Below are 25,941 nucleotides of genomic sequence, written 5' to 3'. Positions count from 1 at the left end.
GTAAAACCTAGCAGATAAATTTATAAACCATAAATGTGTCCAAATAAATTTTTGTCAATCAGATTTTTAACTGCCACAATGCAGTTTTGATTTTAATTCCTTTTTGCTGACTATGATAACTTTAATGCATTATATAGTCTTAAAGCAATTATTTTATATAAAGCTAAGCCGGGTACTTTTAGGCAAACGTTAGTTTTGCCTTGACTCATGTGCAAAAATGTTTCCCACTTAAAGGAAAGCGGTTGAAGGAATCTGGATTGGGTAATTTAGGCTGAACTGTTGAAAGTGAAGTTGTTTGCTTAGGCATCGATCCAGTCAAAACTTGTGCACATCTTTAACTTTCTGCAGTCTGTGTAGCCTGTGGGACCTCTGCTGACATGGATAAAGTAGCAGGCGTGCAACATCATTCCCAAATTGGATGCACATACCCTACTGTCACATGCACTTGAATTGAAAGTGCATTTAAGTGTGCTTGCAAATAAAAGATCTGGGACTCCTCAGAGATTACCTGGTCTCACCAAAACACCCAATTGACAGTCAAAAATGAGATTTCCTTTCTTGTCTATGCCTATGCCTGGGGGTGGGGAGGGGGGAAGGGAACGTTTTGTTGCTTTTAATACGAGCTTCATTGGATTGGTTTGTCTCTCTGGTGCAGTCGTGACGCAGTGTTGTGTTTTATCAGTGCCCACCCCCAGCAGAATTCTTTGCTTAAGAGGAGGCAGATTTTCACCTACTGAATAAGAATCTGGACTCGCATTGATGCTTCTCAGTGTTGTCTTGTGTGCTCTCCTGTGCCGGAGTGAATTTTATCCCCGGACTGCCTGGTGTAAGTTACAGCCCTCTTTCTACCCTCTGAAAGTTTGCATGCTCAGATGTGACTGTGCTGAATGATAGCATGTCTATTTTAGACTTCAACCTGTATTTCTGATCAGGAGGGAAGGTTGCTAGAAGAACTTAGCTCATTTTTCTCTTGAAACAACTTTTAAATACTGGGTGAGTTTTTAAAGACTTCTCTGCATGGTTTCCTTTTATAAAACATGTTTTCTGTAACCATGAACACTTGTTTTTCCTGAATGGATCTTGAAAATCCCTAGTATTGAGTCATAAAAGCTACTTGCCTGTTAGAAAGACTTTATTCAGTCACTGAAGGATCAAATTGTCTTTTAGTTAGAGAATGTTTATCAGCAAATGCATGAGAGTTTGTTGATACTTCAGTTTTCTTACTTGTTTGTAGAATTGCTTAAAGTGACTGCTGTCTGTGTTTTTAGTGAATGTTTTCAGCAACAAAATCTCATGCTAGATAATTTTATATCCATTTTTGACCTTTCAGTGGTGGGAACAGATGGTTGATAGGGACTAGGAAAAGGAAGCATCCTTTGGAAGTTTTGAGAGCTGACAGTGACAGTCCCTCTCTGCAATGTTAAACTGGACAGGAATCCTTGGAAAGCTATCAACTTCAGTCTCGTTTCCATATCAAGTAGCAGCATGAAGTATGCTTAAACACATTGTGAATGTGTTAAAATAGGAACTGATTGATACAAAACCTGCTTCTGCCGATGTGGTAATTGATTTTTTTTTTATAGTAAGTTCATAGTGCTTTTTGTGTACTGGAGCATTAAACTTGCATAATGTTTGGCCTTGTGACAAGTCCTGTGCATGTAATTTAGAGCCATATAGGGATGTTCTCAGTCTTGAACCGCTTGATTCAATACCACCTTTCGTACCGTGAATGTAGCGTTAGTAATTGAAAGTAAATCATTTGTGAGCCTTGTGGCCTGAGCATGAACTGGAAATGATAAGGACTATTGATAAGAACGATGTTAGTAGCTCTGGTTATAAACCAGGCTTGGTTTCTATGCAGTGCTGCGTTCAGTACCTAGAGACTGGAATGCCAGATCTGGCCTGAGTTTATACACATTGGTGGGAACCTGACAGATTGGTTTTATATAAAAAGCACAGACAGAAGTAGAGAGGATATGGACTAACCTCCTAGGAACTGCTGTCTGGTAAGCATTTTAGACAGACTTTTTCCCCACTGGTAACTAGAAGTGAACCTGCCTGTCAGTACAAATCCAGTGCCGCTGTCAATCATTAAACATCTACTGTTTTCAACAGGGCAGAGGAAAAGAAATTGTCCTCCCTTGTCTGCCTTGCCATAATGCAAAGTGGAGTAGTCATAAAAATTATTTTGGGAAATGCTACACTAGCTGCTGTCCTTTGATTTTTGTTCATACTTGGGCAACAACAAATCAGTTAAAACTGGGTTGTTGCAGAGTCTTTGTCCCATCCAGAGCAGAAGAAAATTTTCAGCTGCAGCATGGGGGAACTTCTGAGAGTAGGAGAGCTGCATGCAGCATGGTTTATATATGGTATGAGCTGCATACCTTTCAGTGCCTCACAAGTGCTGTAGGTTCTTCCCTAATTTTCAGTGAAGAGAATATTAAAGGACATTTATGGGATCTCTGTTTGTTCCTTTATGTCACACAGTTGGATTGCTAGAAGGTAATGCACTCTGTCTACTTCCTTAGAATTTGAACTTAGTCCTGAGCTTTTATTTATCCATTCATTCCTGCTGTTTGGTACTTCTCTGTTCTCATTAGCAGCAGTTCATTTAGCAAAACTAAAAACCCCCAAACCCTGACATCTCTGATTTTCAAATTTATTATTATTTTTTTCACTAAAACTTGTCTAGGCTCAGTAGTGTACTGTGAATAGCTTCCAGGAGACCTGTCTTAGTAAATGTCCATATATAAACATGTCCTAAAATGATCTCATGCTTAACACGAGATCCAGACTTTTTCCTGAGGATTCACTTGTCATTGTGCATGAATCGAGGTGCTTTTTTACCTAGGTTTGTTCTCATCTCTCCCTTAGGGAAGAAATAGCACTCTGTGTTGACAGAGTTATAACAAGCTGTTTTGTGAACAATAAAATACACTCCGAGGGGGGGTGTCTGGATCATCTGCCAGTGAGGCAGAGGGATGTGCTTAGCATTTCCAAAAATCAAACTTGTCTTGCTGAGGTGCACGTTTCTAAGTCCATTTAAAAGGCTTCAACTCGAACATTGTAAGTATGGTCCACTGACTATGGACCATAAGAAAACTCTGTTAGCTAGAAAACTTGCCTTAATGCAGAATTAGCTTCTTCCAGCTTGAAATGCCATCTCTATGCATTTCCCTCCAGCCATCAGAGATAGACGCTCCAGCTTCAGGTCCTAACACAATTCCTCTGCCCTGCCAGTGCCCAGGTGTGAGTTTGCAGCAAGGCAGAACAGGTTGGGCTGGTTCAGGAAGAGTTATCCAAAGCCTAAGTAGGAAAATGTACATTTCCAGAGTCTGCTGTGGTAGCACAGCACAGCTGACTGCACAGGAGGTATCAGTCCCAGAGGTAACTGGGAGGATCTCCCAGCACCCAGCAGGTCAGGTTGAATTGCATTTGGGTTGCATCGAGGCTCGTTGGTGAAATATGAGAACAGGAGACACGGGCTGGTGACTTCCAGGTGTCACACATGGAGCAGATCACCTGCCATTCCCTCCTGCATGTTTTTTTTTTTTTTTTTCCCAGTTTCTTTTTCATCCCAGTAACAACATGATATATCACAAGCTCTTGGGTTACATTAGGTGATGAGGGGCATAGTTCAGCATGTCTGAGCATGCCAAATGTATTTTGGGCTCTAGAAAGAAGCAGACTAAGATTTAGTCTGTATTTAGTCACTGGCCTGCTTTGCAGGATATTTTGCATTTCTGAAAACTTTCTCAGCAGAGATGTGCCTTTTTTTTCTCTTTTTTTTAAATAAGCATTTAAAATCTCTTACCATTTTTTAAGGTTGCAAGTAGTAACACCTAGCCATTCAAAGGCAGCCTACATGTTAATTTTTAAACATGTGCTTATTCCTTTTTTCCTTTTGATTTCCATCTTGTTAAAGACACAGCTTGGCTGCTGCTTGGTGCTGTTGCTTGTGCCAGCACAGTGGACATCAAGTTGAGCTTCTCAAATTTTGGAGGAAGCTCTATTTTGAACCGTCACCTTGCATAAAATGACAGGAGGGGTGACTTCTTCCTTAAGACATCCTTTTCTCCTGAGGCCATGTATCCTATTTCACAGGGAGGGAGTTTGTGTAGCTGCCTCTCTGAGCCCTTTGCCAGAAGCCCTGCTGACAGTCTCCTGGAGACTCTCTGGCCTTACGAGGCGATTTAGGAGCGCACATACGCACTCCTAAAGTCTTCATTTCTTTGGGACCATCTGGAGGAGTTCACCCCACCCTCTCCCAGGGAAGCTAATAAAGGCAACCTTGTGACTTAGTGGTTTATTTTGGAAACTGCAAGAACTCGCCCTGGCTGGAGGAGCCAGATTTGGCAAACATTGTCCCATGGATTCTGTTGTGGTGGGGGAATGTCACAATCGCCCTGCTCTTTCCCTCAGTCCCAGGAATTGGGTCACCAAATAAATTGGTAGGTTGGTTGATAAGTGGAGAAAAGACAGATCTCCATTGGGAATAAGGGTGTGCTTTTATCTTGCTGGTCCATAGAAATGGGTCTTGTATAATCACAGTCTGTGGATGCATGCATGGACCTCAGTCAGCTTTGCCCATTTTCAGGAGAAGAAACTGGGGCACTGAGGCTAACTTGGCAAAGGTACTGTGGAACTCCATGCAGGATGAAGAATTTAATCATTAATCTCCAGGATCAAGGAAAGACCCTAGTCCAGTACTTCATCTCCTAGCAAAAGTCTGACGTGCATAATAGAAATTTTTTAACAAATGCTTTTAGTGGGGTTTTGTCTTCATTCACAGGCAAACAAGTGCTAACTGGTATTGTTTCTTCCAAGTATCTTTAGCCTGTTTCAAATATCATTTTCTGTTCCTTTCAAGTCCTTTTCCACTCAATGGGCTGAGTGCTCATGAATTATAAAAAAGCAACAAGTCTTCAAACAGAAAACACGCTTTGGTGCTTCGTTTTCTCATGTTATCTCATAGTATAAAAATCCTTATACAAATGTTTTTAGCCATTAAGACCTTCTGAAATGTTATTTTAGAGTGTAAGGCATTCAAGGATTGATGTCTGCTCCATGTCTGGAAAAGACTGGAGCAACAGTTGTTCAGCCAGTTTGGAGCCCGCAGAAAAAAAAGAGGGACATCTTTTTTTGCTGAATATGTTTCTGTAGAGAAAGCATCAATCCTTGACATCAATTTTAGAGTTTTCTAGGAAACACTCATGGATAGATGTTTTATTTTCCTCTTGGTTGTTCTCAAGGATCCAGCACCTCAGGAGTATGCAAAATCTCTTTTAATTTTTTATCTTTTCTGTTGTTTTAGGGGTTTCAGAGACCCTTCCTCCCTGCTGCTGCAGGACCCAAATTGCATTTGGGTCATTGAAAGAAATTAAGCATGGTCTTGAAACTGTCCATGTGGGAATATTGTATTGAAGTGACTGTGGAGAAATAGAGAGTGAGCAGGAGGTGGGCTCAGGGCTTTAATTTGACATCCCCTTCTCTCTAGAAGTGCTTCTTCAAAGAGGTGGAGTTGGCTGATGCATATTTGCTGCTTAATGTTCATTTAACCCCAGGATGTCTTTGTGGTGGCCAGTAACAGAAGAGAATTGGCCCTTGGAGGAGGCAGGTAGTTTGGGAAAATTTGCTTCTAGCTTTTGGCCATCTTCCTGTCACTGTTATCACTCTATTTAACAGTCTTTTGGATGATGAAGGTTTTATTTTTTAAACTCCCTTTCTCCGTGTCCATTTTTTGCTTTGAAGAAGCTTACTCTTTTATTGGACTAAGAAAGATGTTATTCAAAAGGCAGTCATGAAACTGAAACTGTCAAAATAAATACTCAAAGATATCTGTGACAATAGTTTGAATATAATAACTGTTAGTATTGGTAACTAACTATAGGAAAAAACAGAGTTCAGTTATTTCATTGCACCTTTTTCATAGACTCCTCTAAACCAGTAGGGATACATGGAAATACTGAAATTGCTGTGCTGTTTCAGTGACTGAAAAGCTGTAAGGAAATTGTATTCTTACAGCATGGGATGTGATACCAACAACAGATGAATATGAATGTTCTTCAGAGTAATTTCAGTGGTATTTCCTAGACAGACATGCATATAAAATAATTTTTCAAAGGAGCATACCCAAGGCTGCAGCTGATAAAACGTTGAGAGCTCTGCTGAGGTCAGTGGATCCAGGTGTTCTGTATCAGCTGGGAGTCAGGCTGTGTGGTGTGGTCCACGTACCCTATGTCTTATATTCTCTGGGTGCATAAAGCCAAGAGGAATTCTCCTGCCAAAAAGAGGGCTTATTGCTCTGCTTGGTAAATTCAACACAAACAAAATTCTCAAACTTTCTAAATCCTTTTAAATTGCTCAAAAGATTTTCTTGGTCAGTGATATTGCAAGAAACATATTGCTTTGGAGGTGACCTAATTGGAATCTTTTCTGAATTGCTTTATGATTAGAGCAGTCACATGCTGAGGTAGGACCCCATTAGTGGGTTTAAATCATCTGTTTATTTCTGAAAACACGCGTTCTTATGAGCTCTGCTGAATATTCCCCCCCCCTTTTTTTTTTAAATTTTCTTTTTTCTTTTTCTTTTTTTTTTTCTCTGTTGCAGGACAGAACATCGCAGTCCTACCGGTTTGGAAGCAAAATATGGAATGTGTTTCACTGCTGACCGAAGGCAGCCAAATGAACAGTATTTATAGTAGTTCGAAAATCAGCAGTTAGCAGTTTCTTCACATTCTAACACTACCCAGCACTTTCCAGAGAGAACTCATTGTTTACAAGAAATCTGCTTTCCAAATCCGTTGCGGTGCCCTCCAGCCTTGACTATTAACTATTTGCAAAGGGGAAGCTAATCTACACTTTGGGGAAAGATGGCAATGGATGAGTACCTGTGGATGGTCATTGTGGGTTTTATCATTGCTTTTATTTTAGCTTTTTCGGTCGGTGCGAATGATGTTGCAAATTCTTTCGGAACGGCCGTGGGCTCTGGTGTTGTTACTTTACGCCAGGCTTGCATTTTGGCTTCGGTTTTTGAAACCACTGGCTCAGTGTTACTGGGAGCAAAAGTAGGAGAAACAATTCGGAAGGGTATCATTGATGTTAACCTGTACAACAACACTGTCCCACTGCTGATGGCAGGAGAAGTGAGTGCAATGGTTGGTAAGTAACACTTTCCTATTCCAAGTAATGTTTGGTCTGTATTTGTCACCCTGTTAATTGTGAGCATTGTTAATTCGGTCTTCCCATCTTCTTTTTGTGTGAATGTAGGGGCCTGTATTCCTTTTTAAGTCTACTATGTTTGTTTAAAATGCTTCTAACAATTTACATTTTTCAGTAGTTCAGCCACTTAACTAATAGATGAAAAGAAATGTTTAACACAATGGATCCTATGTGTGTATAAGACACTGAAAAAAATTATTTTGGTGATTTTTGTGATGGTAAATGGAAAATATAAAAGTCTAGCATTTGTGTCAATCAGCGGTTTGCGATGAGTGTGTATGAGAAGGAATCCTTTTTTAAAAAGCTTCAGAAAATCCAAACACTTCTGTAAAATGATTGCCCGGCTGCGTGACTGCAGTTAGTCCTACACTTCACCCTTGCCCACAGCAAAACTAAGGGAGCACTAAAGATAATCACACATTTAAGGGCTTTTTAGTTTTTCTGACCCAAACGGCAGCAGGTCAGCCCTTAGAGTCTGCCCCCTTGCTTGTGTTTGTAGCTAATTAAATCTCTGTTCAGAACAAACAGCATATTCTGAGGTAAGTAACAATAAGCCACGGAATTCACTCTTTGTTTATGTGCAAGAGGCTTTGTGAGCTTTTAGAGAGCTCCTTCAAGGACCAAACCTGCTCTTAAAGGGCAGGAGGCAGCAGGAGGAAACCCTTTATCAGTGGGAGAGGCAGCCCTGGCAAGGGGCCAGCCCTCCCACCTCAGCCTGGCAGCTTGGCGATTTACACAAGCATCGCAGCATCCTCTGCTTGAGAGGGATGTTCCACTTAAAGATTTTCTTCCTTAAACCTACTTAAACCTGACCTAAATATTATTTCCACCTATCCCTTCTAACCTCCTCCCACTTTTTAGGCCTGCACAGGAGTTAGGTGAGTCTGTGCAGAGATTTACTACATGTGGCTATTTTCCTGTTTCCTTTGGGAAAAGGGAAAAATGAGTGCCTTTTAAAAAAAGTTTCTTTTATTTTTATGGTTCGAAATGGACTTTGGGTGCTTTGTGTGCCTGAGAGTGTGACAGTAGTTCCTTTGGTTCTGTGGCTGGTTCTGAGCCTCCTGAAGATTGGCCACCTTTCCTTGCCCAAGGGGAAGAGGGGTTGGTTCCCAATAAATCCCTGGAGCAGCAACCACTTCCACAGATGGTCCCCACTAACCCACCCCAAGTGCTCCTGCTCCCCCCCACCCCATCGGTTCCTCTTTCCTGATACCTTGCAGGGTCAGCTGTAGGTGTTTGCTCTTCCCCTCAAGGTGTAGGGTGGCTGTTTAGCAGCATCCCACTTGCATCTGTTATCCTTGTGCTTGCTGAGATGGCGCTGTCTCTTCCCATGGGTGAGCCAGGAGCACTGCACACCGCCTGAAGTGTGAGTGACCCGTGTGTTCTTGATTCCCTTGGAAGGAAGGGTCCGTTTTCTTTTCTGGATCTATTTCTGGTATCCTCTTCCTGGCAGTGCAAAGTTTTAAGTCTCTGATACCCCCTGCAGAGGCAACTGGCCAGAAGCTCAAAGAAAACAACTTATTTGCATGCCTATTTACATAAGCCTGTGTGAACTTCATGACCAGTTGCATTCCCTTCCTCCAGTAGGGGCATTAGGAAGAAATTCCACATTATAAGTCTCAGAATTAATCAGAAGTTACAAAATGCAGATTTCGGGTTTGGTTTTTTTTTTCCTCAAATCCATCTCCAGCTTTTCTCTGGATGTATGATATTTTTTCTGTGTTTTCTCTTAGTTTTTAGGATGTTTACTTTTCCTCTTTCTCCTTTTGCTCTGCATTTTCCCCCATGCAGAAAATTCTGTTCTCTCGTGCCTCATGATCATGTTTTTGCAAATGGATTTAGCTTCTGAATTTCAATGAGGCTTAGATGAGTCAACAGTCTGGGAGAGACCAAAAGTCACTGTATCATCTTTCCAGATGTTGGTGGAAGATCCTTTGATGCTTGCAGCAAACAGCAGATGTAATTTCCAGGTCAACCTCTTCTCCTAAGAGAAAAGGAAGCGGGAAGTAATGAGATTAAAATTTTAATATGTAGCATTTTGTAGTAATTTGGAGCACATTAAAATGTTGTTTATTAGGCAGATGAGAAGTTAAGGACTGTTGCTCTTGGGGGTAGATTGTAGTACTTGCCCAGCATCAACTAATTATCACGTTATTGTCAGGACTTGCCCTTGTGTTGCTCTAGAGGTTCTGGTGCGAGCTGAAGTCAGTAGCTGATGTGACTGAGGAGATGCCACCAACAGGGAGGACATCCCAGCCAAGATTAGCAGAGCCAAGTACTAATCTAGTCCTGCAGGTGAGGTGGTGTTTGCTGTGGGCTCACAGCTGGCATGGAGCACTGGAGCCTCAGGAGAAGGAGGTGCTCTCGGCGGCAGGGCAGTGTGAAACGCACCCTGGCCAAACGCTGGTGCAGGCAGCTCCTGGTCAGGGCAGTCTGCAGCCCTCTGTCCTCAGGAGATATTAACCCAGAGGAAAGGGTGTGGGCCACAGTGTCCACAGGCTTGAAGGGTCTGAATTTGGGACTCTGTGACCCGGCCTAGTGAGGCTCCTGCTTCCTAAGTTAGTTTGGCGAGGGTAAAAGTTGAGAACATACGTTTTATGTTAAAGAGGATGTAAAGCTTTGTTGTAGGTAGTTAAAGCACTGCAGGCCCCAGAGTAAAGTCCTGCTCTGGCTTCCTTTGTATTTTCTTCTGTTCCTTAACGCGTCCTTAAACTTCTTTAGATGATGCATTGTCCCTCTCAGGCCATCCATTGGTCCTTCATCACCTGTTTCTTTCTCTACTGTTTGTTTTCAGTTGAGCAATCTGCTTTTGTGGAAGGTGTCCCTGCCCATGGCACAGGGTTTGGAATTAGATATCTGATTTTTAAGGTCCCTTCTAACACAAACGATTCTGTGATTCTATGAAGCTAAATAAACAAGAAATAGTTCCATAGTTCCTCTATTTCCCCCGACAACAAACCCAGTCCTCACCAGACATTTGCAGTGCAGCTGTAGCTTGGTTGCATTTCCCCTGTTTTTTATACTGAGTATTCTGTAATTACATATCTATGGGTAGCTTATCTTTTTATTTGGCTTCTTTCAGCGGTAACCATCTGATTTCTCCTTCTCCTCACTTCCATTTGCTGGTCTCTAAGTTCATGTCAAAGGTTACAAAGTGTTTTTATTTTTATTTTTATTTTAGTCCGGGGGAAAAGAAGCCAAAAAATTAAAGAGCAGGTGTTCCTTGATTGATCTAGAATTTCCACTAGCAAGAGAAGTAACAGTTGTTTTGGGATAGTACGCCAGGAGAGATCAGTTTTACAAACTGATTGACTTCCAAATGCAGCCACATATGATACCAGCAAATCACTGTTTGCAGATGGCTCTGTTTCAAGACCTTCAAACCATCTTCTCATGTTGGAATTGAGGATGGAGGTTGAAACTTTGGGTAGCCTGCCAGCATATGTTCAGTGACCTTGCTTTATCACCCATATCTGCTGCAGATCTGTTAAGGGGAGGTGGCTGAGCCAGAAAATTCAGGATCTCTTATGGCAGTCTGATTGCTGCCACTGGTGACTCAATACATGAAGATTTAGTCTTAAGGCCATGAAGTATTACAATGAGAACTTTGTAAGAATTCTCTAATATTAGGGGAGGTCCACAGAAAGCTGGTGTCACCCTCAAAAGTATTTTGGTGTCCTGAGGTTAGTGCCACTGGAAGAGGAGCAGGGATCTTTTGTCTTTGCAAAGTGAAAAGAAGTCAGAGCATGGAGCTGTGTGCTCGAGAGCTCGGTGGCCATCTCTGTCTGATCTACCTCCTGAAAGAGATGCTTGGGATACTTCTTTTTCCCCTGTGCTCTTGGCCAGCATCCTTCCTGGATGTCTTGCTGGAATGCCAGATGTTGTATTTACTTTACAGACCCTTACCCACTGTCCCTTAGATACTTAGGGGAACTTATTTCCTTATGCAGGGTATCTTTGGCTACTCCATGACTAACATAAGCCTTTTCAGCAGTCTTGAATTTCTCCTTGAATCCTTCTTGAATTTGCTTCCTTCTTTGCAACAACGAGCTGCAGATGAAGGCAGTGAGAGAGTCTACTCTTTCCTCAGTCCATTTTTCCTATGGAGGGCTGGATGGCTGTGTATCTCTGAGGTGAAACATGAAATCTTTCTGTCCCACAATCTGACTACTTCCTCTTGGTAGTATCCAAGTTTAGGAGCATGGGTAGTTCACTAGTGAAATGGTGAATGCCTCCTCATGCTGATCACCTGGAGGCTTGCAGGGTCAGCTCTCAAGAGGGAGGTTTTCTCAGCTTGATGTACACTGGGAGCAGTTTTTGTACTTAATCAGACAGGCTGTAAATACTGAAAGCAGAACTGTCGTGGATTGTAGGGAGCAGTTAGTCATAAACAGTCATAAGTAAGATGTAGCATTCAAAGCTGCTATTAAACTGTCTTAGTGTCTGCTTTTAGAGACAGAACAGGAACAAAACCCTCTTTAGAAGATCTCTCTTATGCATGAGGAGTGTAGGCAGCACTTGTAAAAGAATGTGGGCACGTGGCAAAGAATTTTCTGTGTTACATTATTGTTGTTGTTGTTGTTTATACCATATGGTTCATTTGTTTCTAGGTTCTGCTGTTTGGCAGCTAATTGCATCGTTCCTGAAGCTCCCAATATCAGGGACCCATTGCATTGTAGGTGCTACAATTGGATTTTCTCTGGTGGCAATTGGCACGCAGGGTGTGCAGTGGATGCAGCTTGTCAAGATTGGTGAGTGCTGTCTCCTTTTATGTGTGGGGGTATGTGAAATAGTGTGTGCTGCCTGCGAAAAACATTCCCAGAAATCTGCTTTGTGCTGGAAGCACTCCCTCATTAATTTATTTCTCACCTGGGTCGTGTCATTCAGAAAATGCACTGGTGCCATGTTCATTAAGGGCTGCAGTGTCACTGTGGAGAAAAGGGTAAGGCAAAAGTTGCACTTCCCCAGTGGTAAGCTGGGGACACATTGTCCCTCAAGAAACATGCTTCAAGGTGACATTCCTCCTCTTCTAATTCTCTTTGAGATAGCTCATACTACCCTGTTCTTGCTCTCAACAATATGAATGCTATCATGTGAATGCCCACAGTCGTGTTTCTCCACCCACCACCTTCAGGGCATACAGCACGTTTAACTCACAGCTTCCCATTGCCAAGAGCAGTGGCATATCCAAGCAGGGATGTGATGGATGTCTTATTGTTTTGGAAGCCTTTGGAACTTGAGGTGCAGTCTAAAGTCCCTATTAGAAGGAAGGCATGCTGAAGGCATGGTGATATATTAGAACTTGAGCAATGCATGTGATTTTTTTAAATTCTGTCAATAGTAAAAGAGTTTTCAGTGACAGCAGAATCAATCTGTTAACCATGCTGCAAACAATAAATCACTGTGGATGAGATTTCCAGAGTGCTGCCCTAATCCAGTTTTATTGAAATCAGTGGGAACTTTGCCACCTACTTCAGTTAAATCATCCTGGACACTTGCAGTGCTGGCCTGCAAAAAGTGTACATGCATCATACATTACAGTTGATGCTTCTGTGGCATTTTGGAACTCGAGACTGTTACCCTGGGAGCAGCGTGTCATCCTGCTAGATGCAGTTGCTTTCCACTTGCTTGCAACATTCATGGTCGTGGTGATTAGGAAATTACAGCGCTTTCTTCGTCTACTCTGATTCAAACTACAAGAAACTTTCCTGAGGAGTTTGGTTGCTAAACTTGCAAAATTAGCAGGAAATGCTTTGGCTGTTGTTTCTAATGGTGCTTAGCATTACTTTGACTTTCATGAGTGTCGGTGGGCATTGAGTTGCACCAATTGTAAGTAAACATACAGAACATTCATTCCAGTTGTACAAGAATTGTTTTAAATTTATTGCTCATTAACAATGTACTTAGCTATTATGCAAGAGTACTGTTTATTTCAAGTTTCATTCTTTCTTCAACACAGTTGCCTCTTGGTTTATTTCCCCACTGTTGTCTGGCTTGATGTCTGGAATCCTATTTGTGCTGATCAGATTCTTCATTTTAAACAAGGTAAAGAAATCTCACTGTTATAATGAGTGCTTAGTATGAAGGTTGTGTTTTAGCCTCCCATTTGAGTGCTGCCATTTCCATAGTTGGGAGTTTATGGCTTCTTTTTGGACACGAGACCAGTCATTTTTTTTAACAGCCATTTGAGTTATACTTGCTCTTAGCAGTTCTGAAAGCTCACAGTAAGTAATTTGACAAGTATTTGAGGCTTAGAAGGTGCTATGTGATAATTAATATTGTATATTCTGTTAGGTCAGAGGATGGTACATTGGGGCTGGTTCTATATTAGCACAAGCTTACTGGCATTGACTTAGCCTCACAATTGCTGTTCTGACTGTAATTTAAACAGAACAGTCCTCCCTTGGAGATACTCTTAATTGGTATTTTAAAGTCAGGAAATTTTAAGCCTTGGTTTTCCAGCACATCAGACATTAGAAGATGGGCATCTGTCGATTTTGTAGATTCTCAAGAAACCTGAATCAATGGGTTTCAGTGACCTGAGGTAACATTGGTCTGTGTATAACCAGTGCAAAAAATGACTTGACTGCCACCCAGCATGGTCTGGAAACCTGAACTGCCTTTTCCATCTCTCTCACACCATTCAACTTGCTAAAATGGGGAAGTGAAGAGCATGACAGTGACCTAAAATAAGGGACACTATATTAGCAGTTATACAGGGAACTTAAATAGATTAGGGATTAATTCTTTTGCTATAAATAGCACCACCTGTAACCTCAGCTTCATCGCTCTTTATTTCTGCTCTAAATAAATGTCAGTGATAAAAGCAGATGATAGATTTGATCAGATTCAGCTTTGAATAAGAAATAACTCAAGTTGCATGAAAGATAAGGAAAGGTTCCACTCTTGTATTTAAAGCCTAAAGCCTTTAAGAAATTAGCCATCAAAATCGTGTGAACTCTGGTATTAAAGCCATATATTTAAGCATTCAAGAGGCAGAAAAATTCAAGTTCAGGAAATTGCCTCCCAGCTGCTGCCTGTACTGTTCACCAAGCAGTAAGATCTGTAGAGCTTCTGACATACTCAGGTAGTGACTTGTGTGCATGCATAAAAAAAGAGCAGCTTTCTAGCTTGTGGGTCTGTGGCCTGTTATAGGGCTCCATGCCCTAGCTGGGGATGTCAGTGAACAGCAGCTGGCCCTGCAAATACAGCCCACCTGCATCCTGCTTGGGGACTGGGCACAGCACAGGGTGAACACAGCCTTTTCTCAGTTCCCTTGTACAGCTCATGGCAGCAAGAAATAAAACCACATAGCCAGCCCTCAGCTTTGCCAGGCTCTTTCCAAACACGTGGAGCCCTTGGAAAGGCCAGAGCAGTCCCTCACAAAGGCTCTTTCCGTGGCTCACACGCTGTGTTTCCACTGCTCTCTCAGCTGAGTCTTTCCCTGTGAGTGCCGAGAGCACGAGAGCGCAGCGGGCAGCAGACACGGTGCCGTGCTAAACATTGCCTGCTCACTTTGTGTGTGTCACCTGCTAAATGCAGCCAGACACCTGGGATTTCAGAGATTTCTGTTAGCTGGTAGGCTAACAGTGCCAGGCTGTCTTGGTCAAAGAAGAGAGCTTGGGAATATGTTTTGGAGATGGATGCATTGCACTGCTGCTTGTAGCACTGGTCCAAAACATCAAAGCCCTCTCTTGCTTGGCACCCTTCAGTCATGCTAAGTGAAAGGGACTCCTCTTCTTCGACACAAAATAAATAAGAACACACCTGCAGAAAGAAACCTGCCCCCAGGTCACTCAGCAGCTGACTGGAAAGTATAACATGAGTCCCTGGTTCCCACTGACAGTGTCAAGTTCCCCCAGAGTGACGGTACTTGCCAGGACCAACATTGTGGACTTGGGGTAACCAAGCAGGTCACTGTCCTTTCCTTGGTATCCAGAAGCTCCATCTGCCTGGAACTGACTCAGGAGCACGTGTTTTCCACTTGGAGGTTCATGCTGACCTGAATCTGGTGTGAAATGCAGCTAATGTTTTCTTTTTTCTGTGGTTTCTCTGCAGGAAGACCCCGTGCCCAATGGTCTCCGCGCGCTCCCAGTGTTTTATGCTGCTACCATAGCTATAAATGTGTTTTCCATCATGTACACTGGGGCACCAGGTGAGTGAGCGGGGGAGGCACGGGAGGGAGGCTTCCCACTGTGTGTAAGGATGCTCTGCCAGTGTCACCCAGACACCACAGGGTTATCTCCTGCATTAGGAGTTAACAAGGGCAGGAGTAAATCATTCACCTCCCCACACGCTTCTGTTTGTGTGTGTGTTTTGGTGACACCCTCCTGATTGCTCTGGTTAGTGGGGAAGAGCACAGCTACAAAAAAAAAATCCCTCTTTAAAGGAAGGGAAGTTACTGAGAGGCAGCTTTGGCTTTGTAAATCTGAGGACATGCTGAGCTCTCAAAGGTGTTCTAGATTTGTGCATCAGGGAGTGAAGGTTCAGAGCAGGGTGGGAGAGCAGGTGCTGTTTGCTCTCAGTGTAATACCTTCACTCCTTCACTGACATCAGCAGAGTTGCTGTTCTGGCACGTCTGGCTCCAAGACTGTTATTTAAATTAAATTCTTTATTTCCCTTTAATGGTAAGAATCCCCAAACCTCTTTCTTCCTTGAGTGCATCTCCTTTCTTTGGTGTTGTGTTTTGATCGCAACTCAGTAGAAGGAAATTAAGTTGAAGGACTTTATTTATATTTTTATATATTTGTATATTTTATGTACACTTACATGTTTGTGTTTATTCATATATATATTTATAGATGAATTTTTATATTAGTTGAATTTTTATATTGTTGCATTTATGTTTGTTATGTTTATATTCTCACATTTTATGTATTTGCATTTATATTTTTATAGTTTACTGAAGTGATGTATGTTTAAACACTCACTTCTAGCTAAAGGGTTCAGAACAAAGATGTTCAATGATCTCAACTACTTTGTTGAAGACTGGTCATTAAATGTTATCTTTAGGTTAGATTATTGTCCAAGAACTATGAATGAAGAGGCAATTGAAGATAGGCTCCTCTACATGGCTCTGAATTAAGAAAGCAGGACCTTTTTTTAAATGGAAATATTTCTCTAAAATCCAACACAGTAGATGTACCAGATAAACACAGTTGATAGACCCTACTCCATAGCATAACATTACTGGATCTAATAAAAACTTAAGACATTCCCAAATTTGAAGGTAACATTACTATTTCTGTTAAGTCTAATTGGCAATGTATCCAAGATGTTTAACAGTAAATCAGCTGTATAACTCACATTTCCTCATTAGTTGTTCTGCAGAAGTAGGTCAGGCACTCTGCACTGACTCATTAAGCAAATAAATGAAATAAGAATCTTAATGTTCCCTCTGTTTCAGCTTAGCAGTCTCTAAAGTGTGTGAATAAAAAGGTGGGACTCCATTTTTGATACTGGAGAAAAACTTATTTACTCTCCAAGGCCTCCGTTCTGGCAACATTTACTCACAAGGATGAATTAATCATGTAGGTTTCAAGATAGGCAATGTATATATGGGTTTGAAAGATCAGAGGCCAAGCTCTTTCTTCACTGAGGGCCAGATTGTTTCATTGAACAAGTGCAAGGATCTCTGTTGGGGGAATAATTACAGAAACACGAGTTGTTAATGTCGCTGTGCATTGCAGGACGAAGCCTCAGCTGCATTAATCTCATATTGCAAGCAAATAAGGGCTTAGAGCAAGCTAAGCATCAGGCTTTATGGACCAGAGCAAAGGTCAGGTAAACACTTAACCCTAGTGGGCAACATGGTTTAATGTGCATTCATTTATAAAAGCACTGCAAACTTGTTTTAGCAGCCCTGATGTGGGACTCTTTGGGAAATAACATCACACTGGGGAAACAGGAAACTGGAAGACTAAACCTGCAAATGTTTTCATGTCAACTATACCTTTAAATACTGGAGTAACTGGTAATGTGTTAAAAGTCATCAGCTCCTTCATGTTGGCTTTGAATGCACTGTGAACACTGGCTTTTCTGCAAGAGACTGGGATAATTAAGTCATGTTAATTAATGGCTTGCTTTGGTTTTATTGCTTTGTCTTTACAGTACTGGGACTGATACTGCCAATGTGGGCCATTGCTCTAATATCAATTGGTGTGTCCTTAGTATTTGCTGTCTTAGTCTGGATTTTTGTGTGTCCCTGGATGAAGAGAAAAATAGAAAGTAAGTAGTTATTTGATGAAATGTGAGTGATATAAAATCATGGAATATTACATTTCAAAGGTGGAAGTACCCTTGAGGGGTCACCTAGTTCAGTTCCCACCCACAGGCAGGATGTGCCTAAACTATTCCTCATGTATTTGTTTGTGTAATTTGCCCTGAAAAAGTTGCAGTGGTTAGGCAACCCATTGCGGTGCTAAGTTCTGAAGTCTAGCAGAAACAACAAAATAAAACCTGGGATATAATCTGGTTTCTATTTTGTTAAGAAAAAATTAGAGAAAAAGGCTGTCAGAACAATCATCTTTAAGTGACTGTTTTGGCTTTACAGTAAGTTGGGCTGATCACAGCTTTAGTTGCCTTGCTACTCTCAACAAATGCAGAGAAAAGTTTCAGGTTTCATTAACAGATGAACAGCGCAGTGTTTTACTTCAGTTACCTACTTTGGTGACTTTTATCAGAAGAAACAAAGATGTTCTAGAATTTTCACACAGGAACATAGTTGAGTGTTAGAAATAAATAGTGTGTGTATGAAACGAAGCTTGGTTATTGCAGCCTAGTTAAACCATGCTGTTGATGCAAACAGTGGAAACTTAAGTAACAAGAGGTATAGGCTGGGTTTAAAATTACAGTGCTGTTCTTTCCTTAGGCCGGTTAAAGAAAGATGCTGCACTGTCCAGGATATCAGATGAAAGTCTTGATAAAATTCAGGATGAAGAAACACCAGTCTTTAAAGAGCTTCCTGGTGCCAAAGCATCTGATGAGAGCACGATTCCCCTTACTGGCTCAGTAACAGAAGCTGCTGGGGCATCAGATAATATTGCAAATGGAAACCATCCACGTGTACCCTATGGTAAGGAGCTAAGACAACTTGGGGGGGTTTGCTCTCTTCCTGCTTCAATGAGCTTTCTTAACTTCAAGGAGGTCTCTGCTGTAAATAGTAAATCGGGGTTTGGAATTTCCATCTCTAATCCCTTTTCAGTGCTTGTTTGGAAAGATGCTCATTTACAAGTGACATTTTCTGGAGAGGACGTAAAATCAGTTACATTTTGTTTGGCTGTGTTTCAATTTTAGAAACAGCTGAAAAAAAATGACTTGCCTTTTTGCGTTGCTTTGCTTTGTATTCTTAATGGTGTTTCCATCCTACCAAGCAGTGGAAAAATACAGAGCACACAGATTGCTGATGTATGAAGGTTAAATTCAGCATAAAGATGATTAGCATACTACAAAAGGAGATGAAAAGATTTGGACGTTAGTTGATAAATGTGTGACCGTTTGGAGTGTGTCCACTGGAAAAATGTCACACATTGTTTTCTGAACATATGTTTGTAAGAAGTAGACTTGTGCATAAAGCTCTTTCTGTTCTGCCACGTGGTGGGAACACCCCCCTCCACTTAGCGGTCTGCTGATTTTGATATCTCTTTGCTAACATCTACAAAGCCCTGTAATTTGGTTAATAAATGCCTAATATATTCAACTGATTCTTACAAAATCAAATAAGTCATGACGTGGAGCCCTTAGAGTGTGTGCTTCCAGTTTAAAAATAGCTAAACCCAGTTCTGAATGTTGCACAGTGAAAATACGGGAAGTCAGGAAATGAAAAAGACAGTTTCTTCAGAAATATTACCTGTGATACTTTTTGATGTGTGTCCTGCAGTGTATGCTAACATTAAATGTATACAGTGGAAATGTGCATCATCATGTTCATAGAACTAGTATATAGAAAATGTTGCAATAGCTAAGGAAATACTTCTAAAGAACATGAATTTTTAATTTGTTTTTTTTAAATTATTTTTAAAAGCTATGTAAATGTCTCCTAAACAAATGACTTCAATTAAATGTCTCCTGACAGATAAGTCCCAGTATGAAAATGCAGTAAACCACATTTCAGAAATCCTAATTATTCCTATTCAATGTAGACAAAAGCTCAGAAAAAGCAGAGCTTGCTTTACAAGAAAGGAATTTAATGGAAATATATATTTTCAAAGAACCTGAGGATTTAACCATCAAGTATCACATTCAAATAGCTGATCCTAAGTGACTTGCTGGAGGTCAGTGCAGCATGTCTGGGGAGATTCAGCACTGGAACAAAGCTCTTCTTGCACAGAAGATGAGAGACTTTATTTTGCAGTGAATTGAATCTTGGCTTATTCACTGCATGTAGTGCAAATTGATCTTTGCCCTGTATTCTTAGGTGCTGGCCACATTATTGTCTGGTGTTGGAGGAAGGGGGCTTTTGTATTGCATTTTGTGTAAACAAAACCTCTGAATCTCTGCCTTTTTAGGAAGGGCATTTTCGGTGACGCACACCTCGGTGAAATCACCTGTTTCCAACGGCACCTTCAGCTTCGACGGCCACGTGAGGAGCGATGGCCACGTTTATCACACTGTGCACAAGGACTCAGGTTTATACAAAGACTTGCTCCACAAAATACACCTGGACAGGGCCAACGATGAGAGGCCCACTGCAGAAAACAACTACAAACTCTTACGGCGCAACAACAGCTACACCTGTTACACTGCTGCTATCTGTGGCATGCCCGTGCATTCCTCCTTTAAGGCAGCAGATACATCTACTCCAGAAGACAGTGAGAAGTTGGTGGGAGACACTGTTTCCTACTCCAAGAAGCGAGTCCGCTACGACAGCTACTCCAGCTATTGCAACGCAGTGGCGGAGGCAGAGATTGAGGCGGAGGAAGGTGGGGTGGAAATGAAGCTGGCCTCTGAACTCGCAGATCCTAACCGGCCCCCCGTTGATCCTGTGGAAGAGGATAAGGAAGAGAAAGACACCTCTCAGGTCCATCTACTTTTCCACTTCCTCCAGATCTTAACAGCCTGCTTTGGATCCTTTGCCCATGGAGGCAATGATGTCAGGTAAGAGGAGGAGATCTCACAAGCCAGCAATTTTACAGGTCAAGTACGTGGAGCAAGGTTTACCAGCTTTGCTGGTTGGAAAGCACATTCATTTCTGCAGGTGGATGATCATCAGTGTCCTTGGTGCTTTCCAGGAATTGTACTGCTTAGTCTATGGTTTCTTTTCTTCTCAAGGGTAAAGTCTTTTTTATTTGCTGCTAAATAACTGTGAAGTAATTAGTTTAATTTACCTTTAATTTTGGCAATCTTGTAGGCATTAGACTCCACCCAGCAGGCCAGCCGCTGTGAAGGCAAACAGGACAATCCCAGACCTGCAGAATTTGAAGCCTGTTTTAACTGCAAAATCAGAAACTTTCAACAGATGAGATGTTTTAGACTATTTTTGTTGTTAGATAAATTTCATCTCTTGTCACACAGCACCTCACCATCTCAGTGGCATGTGGCTGAAGAGCAGTTTGGGTGGGTTTGCTGTGCCGCTGGGAACACTCTGTAGTTTTCCTTTAGGATTTGGCTGGGCTGCTTCTTCCCTAGACCTGGAGCAATCCATTTGGTATTTAATAGATGCTTTTTCCGGTATCATGGCAAGGTCCCCTGAGAAATTCTCTCAAGTGGCTTGTTGGAGCAGCTATCCTTATTTGGGTTGTGGCTGGGGCTGTACTGAGTCCCCTTCCTACAGGACCCTCGCTGTGTCAGCCATGCCCTGATGGTATTGGTTTCAGTGTTTTCAGCAGGACTTGACAGCATTCATCATTTTCATCCTTCTCCTTAGCCTTCTGGGCACACCCTGTCCCACTCTTCAAGGACAGCACTAACTGCTTCTTGTTCTTGTCAGCCTCCTAATTTAACTTGTAACCCATCATGAAACTCTTACAAACATGTTTCTTTGCTCCCCGTCCATCCCGCATCCTGGGAATTCAGACCAGGGCTTTCTGAAAAGCCTTTTGTACTTCCTTGGTATCCGCAGGGATCTGGCTCTGGGATGGAGTCCAGAGTCCCCTCATCCTCTGGATCAGAGGGCAGTGGAGTAGCTTTCTTTCCTCTCAGATGGTCTCTGTTGTTAAAGACCTTTGCTCTGAGCATACTGGCCAAGAGCAAAGACCCAAGGGAGTCAATATCCAAGCTCTGCAATGGCCAGCAGCAAATGCTGACGGGAACACAGGGATAAGAACAAAGGCTGATGATATTTCTTGTAATTTATCCTGGGAAATACCAGGGTATTATACAGAAAGTTCACAGCCTACCTCAGCAGGTGTCACAGCTCCTTTATTCCCTGCAGGTGATGCTTATACATACTCCTCAAGGACTCACTTGTTTATGCATGCATCACTTGCATGTTGTGTAGGAGAAAAGGGTAGTCGATTTTGTTAGAAGTGATCTGTAAGGATGCAGTTAGTTCAGAAATCAGATCTGGTGTTGACAGGAGCTGGTCAGGATGAAATATAAAGTTCAGACTCTGTGCTGTATGTGTTGTTGCATCTTACAGCCTTATTCCCTTAGAATTTTGCATTTGGACTAGCTTGTTGCAGTAGCAATATCCTTTCCCAAAAATTCATTTGCTTTTAGTGTTTTTCAGATGCCTAGTTCTACCAAATTTGCCAGGAAACATGTTTTTATTAAATCCTGTTTATTCCAAAGCCTCTTCTTAAGCTGAATTCAAATAATTGCAAAACTAAAGAACAAGTTGGCTTAATTTTGTCAAAGCTGATAGAAAAGCAGGGAGGTGCTCATGTGTCTAGGATTGGATAGGAACCCATCCTTGCAATTGTACTGAGTTTCAGCTAAAGAATAAAATGAAAGACCCCTTCATATGCTAGAAGCTTTATTAGGTAAAATTCTCTGAGAATGCCAAAATCTATCTTGTGGCTCATATAGCAAAGATGTTTTGTCAGTCTTTGTCTAGTGGAGCAAAAGATGTCTTGGCTCTGCCACGTGTTGCATGAAGATCTATGGAGCTCAAAAGGCAGAGCATTGTTTAAAAAATGATGCAGTAGAACCTAGTGAGTGGCACAGCTTTCTGTTCATATTTATGTAAGAAAGTAAGCCCTGGCAGTCCACCTTCCACTGATGACTGCTGTCTTTTCATCTCTCTCCTTCATACACTTTCCTTTGGCTCATTTTAGGTGTGCTGTCAAGCTGTTTCTCTAATGTTTTTCCTCAGCCTTTAATCCTGTTGTTAAAATCCTGCTTTCCCCTGCATTTGGTTTTAAGCTCCTCATTCATGTATTTAGGATAGCACCTCCATTGTCCACATCTTTTTCTTTGGACTCGACTGCAACATTTTCTTTCCGTATCGTGGAACTTATTCTTGTGTCATATTTTCTATTTATTTTCCATCAGGCTGTTTGCAGGAGCAAAGAGAGAAAAATAAAAAGCCAATCTGAAACTTTAAAACTGCAGGTGATTGCAGATTGACCTATTTTAGACATATTTAAGCATGGAGCACATAGTACATACAGAACTGTTACGTGGCTCAGAAAAACTTCATGGATAAGAAGTGCCCCATATAGTTTGGACACCACTTCTGGTGGGCAGAAGATTATATGGAGATCTCTTTTGTTTAATTGTCCAGGATTTACCCAGAGACCTGGAAGAGTTAAATCAGTATTTTTCCCTCGACTGCAGAACTAATTCTTAACTAACTCATGGGGCAGTTAGACCCCAGTTTCTTCTGAGATGATGCTTTTTATATTCATAACAAAACCAGCCATGTTTGCTGTAGGAGCTGATGTTTGTAGCCATCAGAGCTCGTGTTCAGGCTGACATCAGCAAGGATGCTGGCTGGGGCAGCTGTGTGTTAAAAGGAGAAGGCAGTGATGGTAGCTCCTTATTGGGTGACTGTTTTGTTCAGACCATCCTCTCCTGCCCTGCCTCCAAGCTTATGTGCACTGTGTCAAGGGTGCTGGAGCCCTTCCAGGGCTGGGACCAGCTGAGCCGGGCCGAGAGCCTTGTGACACCACCATGCACATGGACTGAATGAAATCTAAAGAATTTAAAATCCCAAATAAATGTGTTGGGACAGAACCGCTGAAAAAAAAACCAACTTGTTGTTGAAGTTAATTAGTGGCGCCAAGTGAGCAGGTCCCACTGGCTCAGCAGCCAGGCACAAAGGGAGTGCGTCAGGTCAGTGCAAGGGCAATGGGAGAATAAAAAGGACAGGGTGGAAAAAAGACCTGGGCCAGGAGCGTGACACAAGGAGAACTGCCAGCTTCTAAATGCTTGTTCAGAGCCAGCTTTCCAGAGAGGCCGGGAGGCTGGGCTTTGTTGGCCAGCAGGGATTATATGCACCTATGGCTGAGTTGGACTGAGCTTATTTTTTGGTAGATATGGGCTGATTCAGCAGGAATTGTCATCTGGAGCTTTGGTGCTGCAGCCGCAGCAGCCTACCTGTGTAACAGCAAAACAGCAGAAAGTTGCTGTAGCTGCAGGGTTGTGCTGTGTTTTAAAGTCTGAAACAGCTAGTTTCAGACTTTAAAATGAAACAGCTAGTTTCAGACTTTTTTTGTCTGAATTAGCTAGTTCTCAAAAACAAAGGCAGATGGGCAGGCTGTTTTGGACATGGTTAGAAAGGGTTGCTAATAAGCTGATATGAAACTTTAAAACTGCAGGTGATTGCAAGGTAAATGATTGACCTGTTTTGGAGCATATTTAAGCATGAGGTAAACAGTACAGACTGAGCTGTGATGCAGCTCAGAAAAACTTGATGGATCAGAAGTGCCCCATATAGTTTGGGCAGCACTTTGGTGGGCAGAAGAGCATAAGGAGATCTCTCTTGTTTCTTTGTCTAGGATTTACCCAGAGATCTGGAAGAGTTAAATCAGTATTTTCCCCTCACTGCAGAATTAATTCTTAACTAACTCATGGGGTACTTTATACCCCAGCTTCTTCTGAGATGATGCTTTTTAGCATCATAATGAAATCAGCCATGTTTGTTGTGGGAGCTAATGTTTGTAGCCAGCCGGGCTCCCTGTTCAGCAGGGATACTGGCTGGGGCAGCTGTGTGTTAGAGGAACAGGGAGTCATGTTTTCTCTGGTGCCCGGCACAGCAGTGGCTGTGGCTGCTCTGCTACTGGGCTGGGAATGAGAAAGCTATGAGCAAACTATGTTTGCCCCACAGTCCTATCCTAGCAAGTGGGAAGATGCTTTTGTTGATTGCTCAAGCAATCTCTGGAGCTTGTTATTCCTTCAATTCTTGCCATCAAAGCAGGATGACCCACAGAGAGATGCTGTAGGTCAGTGTGAGTTTTGCTGATTAAAATATGCTGTTTAAGCTGTGAGGAAAGCCTGAGCCTTGTACTCCTCCACACCTGTCTGTGCATGTGTTCAGCCATTTCTCACACAGATTCCTTCTCCTATAAATGGGCAGCCTCTTCTGTCCTTTACTGCCCTCCTTCTCTGCCTCAGGCCATCACTCCTGCTGTCCCAGGAGAAGCCCTGGGTGTGTCAGAATGACCTGTGTGCCTTGGCTGGTCACCTGTGAGCAGGCAGCTGCCTGGCCCATGGGCTCGGGCCATGCAGGAAGGTTGATTTAGTGCTCTGGCAGTGGCAGTGTGATGCTGCAGCTGAGCAGGGTGACCAGGGACCCTGCCACCACCCGTGTGTGTCTGTGCATGCCAAGGGACAGGCAGTGCTGAGGTTTGGCTGGTAGATGCTGTAGGGAGGAGAAACCTGCCTGCAGTCATTTCACAGGATCTCAGTTTTCCTGAGTTCCTGCTGCATAAATTGTTGGAGAGTGTCTGCTCTAATTAAATTTCCTGTGGAGGACTTCAGGACTCCCCTTGCTTCATGCTTAGATATTAGGAAAAAGGGGTCATTGGAGTTAGGGTCTGCAGATAATGTCATACAGATTTATGGCATGAGTTTGAGAAAGAATGGCTCTCATTATCCAAACAATATAGGCTATGTGACTGATAGTAGGATTTAAAACCATTTCAGAACTATAGTAAAAATATTTGATATTTTTAATATATTTCTACATATTCTTCCAGTGGTTTTAGGGAAGCTGGCTGCTACTGGATAGGGAATTAATTTCTTAGCAAAACAGTTTGAGAAACTAGGAAATGTGTGCTTGCCCAAAATACATGGAGAAGGGCTTTGTCCTCTCACCTTCATACCCATTTCACTGGAGTTTAGGTCAGAGTGCACAAACAGCAGTAGGATTCACCTTTTCCCCCTCTTCCTAAAGACAAGGCAATGGGAGTAAAGGAGGGAAGGGCCAGAACATTGCCAGTATCTCACTGCACACGGAGAGCTTAGTGGGATTCGGCCACTTGGCTAAATAAGGAGTCTAAAGGAGCTATAGTAAGGCTGGATTACAAAACAGGTATTTCTTATTTCCTCCCTGAGAGCTGCAGTCAAGATCACTTAGAATATTTAGGAAGCTAATTTGTCTTTTATATTTAGTGAGGGAAGCCTGAGTTCTGATTTCTTCCCTTTTTAATAATAGTCCATCCTATAAGTTCAGCCTGTGCCCCAAGCAGATGTGAATCTTCATTTCTGTCCTTAATTGAGCAGGTACATGACATTTTTGTTGTACCATGCAGGCAAGTCAGAGAAGAGAAGCAAGAAACGGGGTCTCCAGTGGGTATGGGAATCCCTCCCCATCCCTCTGTGAGCAGGGCTCATGGC

General features: G+C 42.2%; 1 protein-coding gene across 4 annotated transcripts in view; it reads left to right on the top strand.

The window, feature by feature from the left end:
* Positions 1-25,941, top strand: part of SLC20A2 (solute carrier family 20 member 2) — a 57,345-nt gene that overhangs the window by 18,240 nt on the left and 13,164 nt on the right. For 2 of the 4 annotated variants that reach the window (XM_009101244.4, XM_018926777.3), the window contains exons 2-9: positions 683-826; positions 6,611-7,161; positions 11,832-11,972; positions 13,181-13,266; positions 15,280-15,376; positions 17,332-17,448; positions 18,092-18,295; positions 19,728-20,316. In XM_009101244.4, the coding sequence (XP_009099492.1) occupies positions 6,873-7,161; positions 11,832-11,972; positions 13,181-13,266; positions 15,280-15,376; positions 17,332-17,448; positions 18,092-18,295; positions 19,728-20,316 (1,523 nt within the window). In that variant the 5' untranslated portion in view covers positions 683-826; positions 6,611-6,872. The remainder of the gene's footprint in view (positions 1-682; positions 827-6,610; positions 7,162-11,831; positions 11,973-13,180; positions 13,267-15,279; positions 15,377-17,331; positions 17,449-18,091; positions 18,296-19,727; positions 20,317-25,941) is intronic. The other 2 variants (XM_018926775.3, XM_018926778.3) reach the window with 1 other exon arrangement.

Source organism: Serinus canaria, chromosome 4 (assembly GCF_022539315.1).
Source record: "Serinus canaria isolate serCan28SL12 chromosome 4, serCan2020, whole genome shotgun sequence".
NCBI lineage: Eukaryota > Metazoa > Chordata > Aves > Passeriformes > Fringillidae > Serinus > Serinus canaria.
Note: the sequence above shows the minus strand (reverse complement) of the source record. Positions and strands in the feature narration are given on the sequence as shown.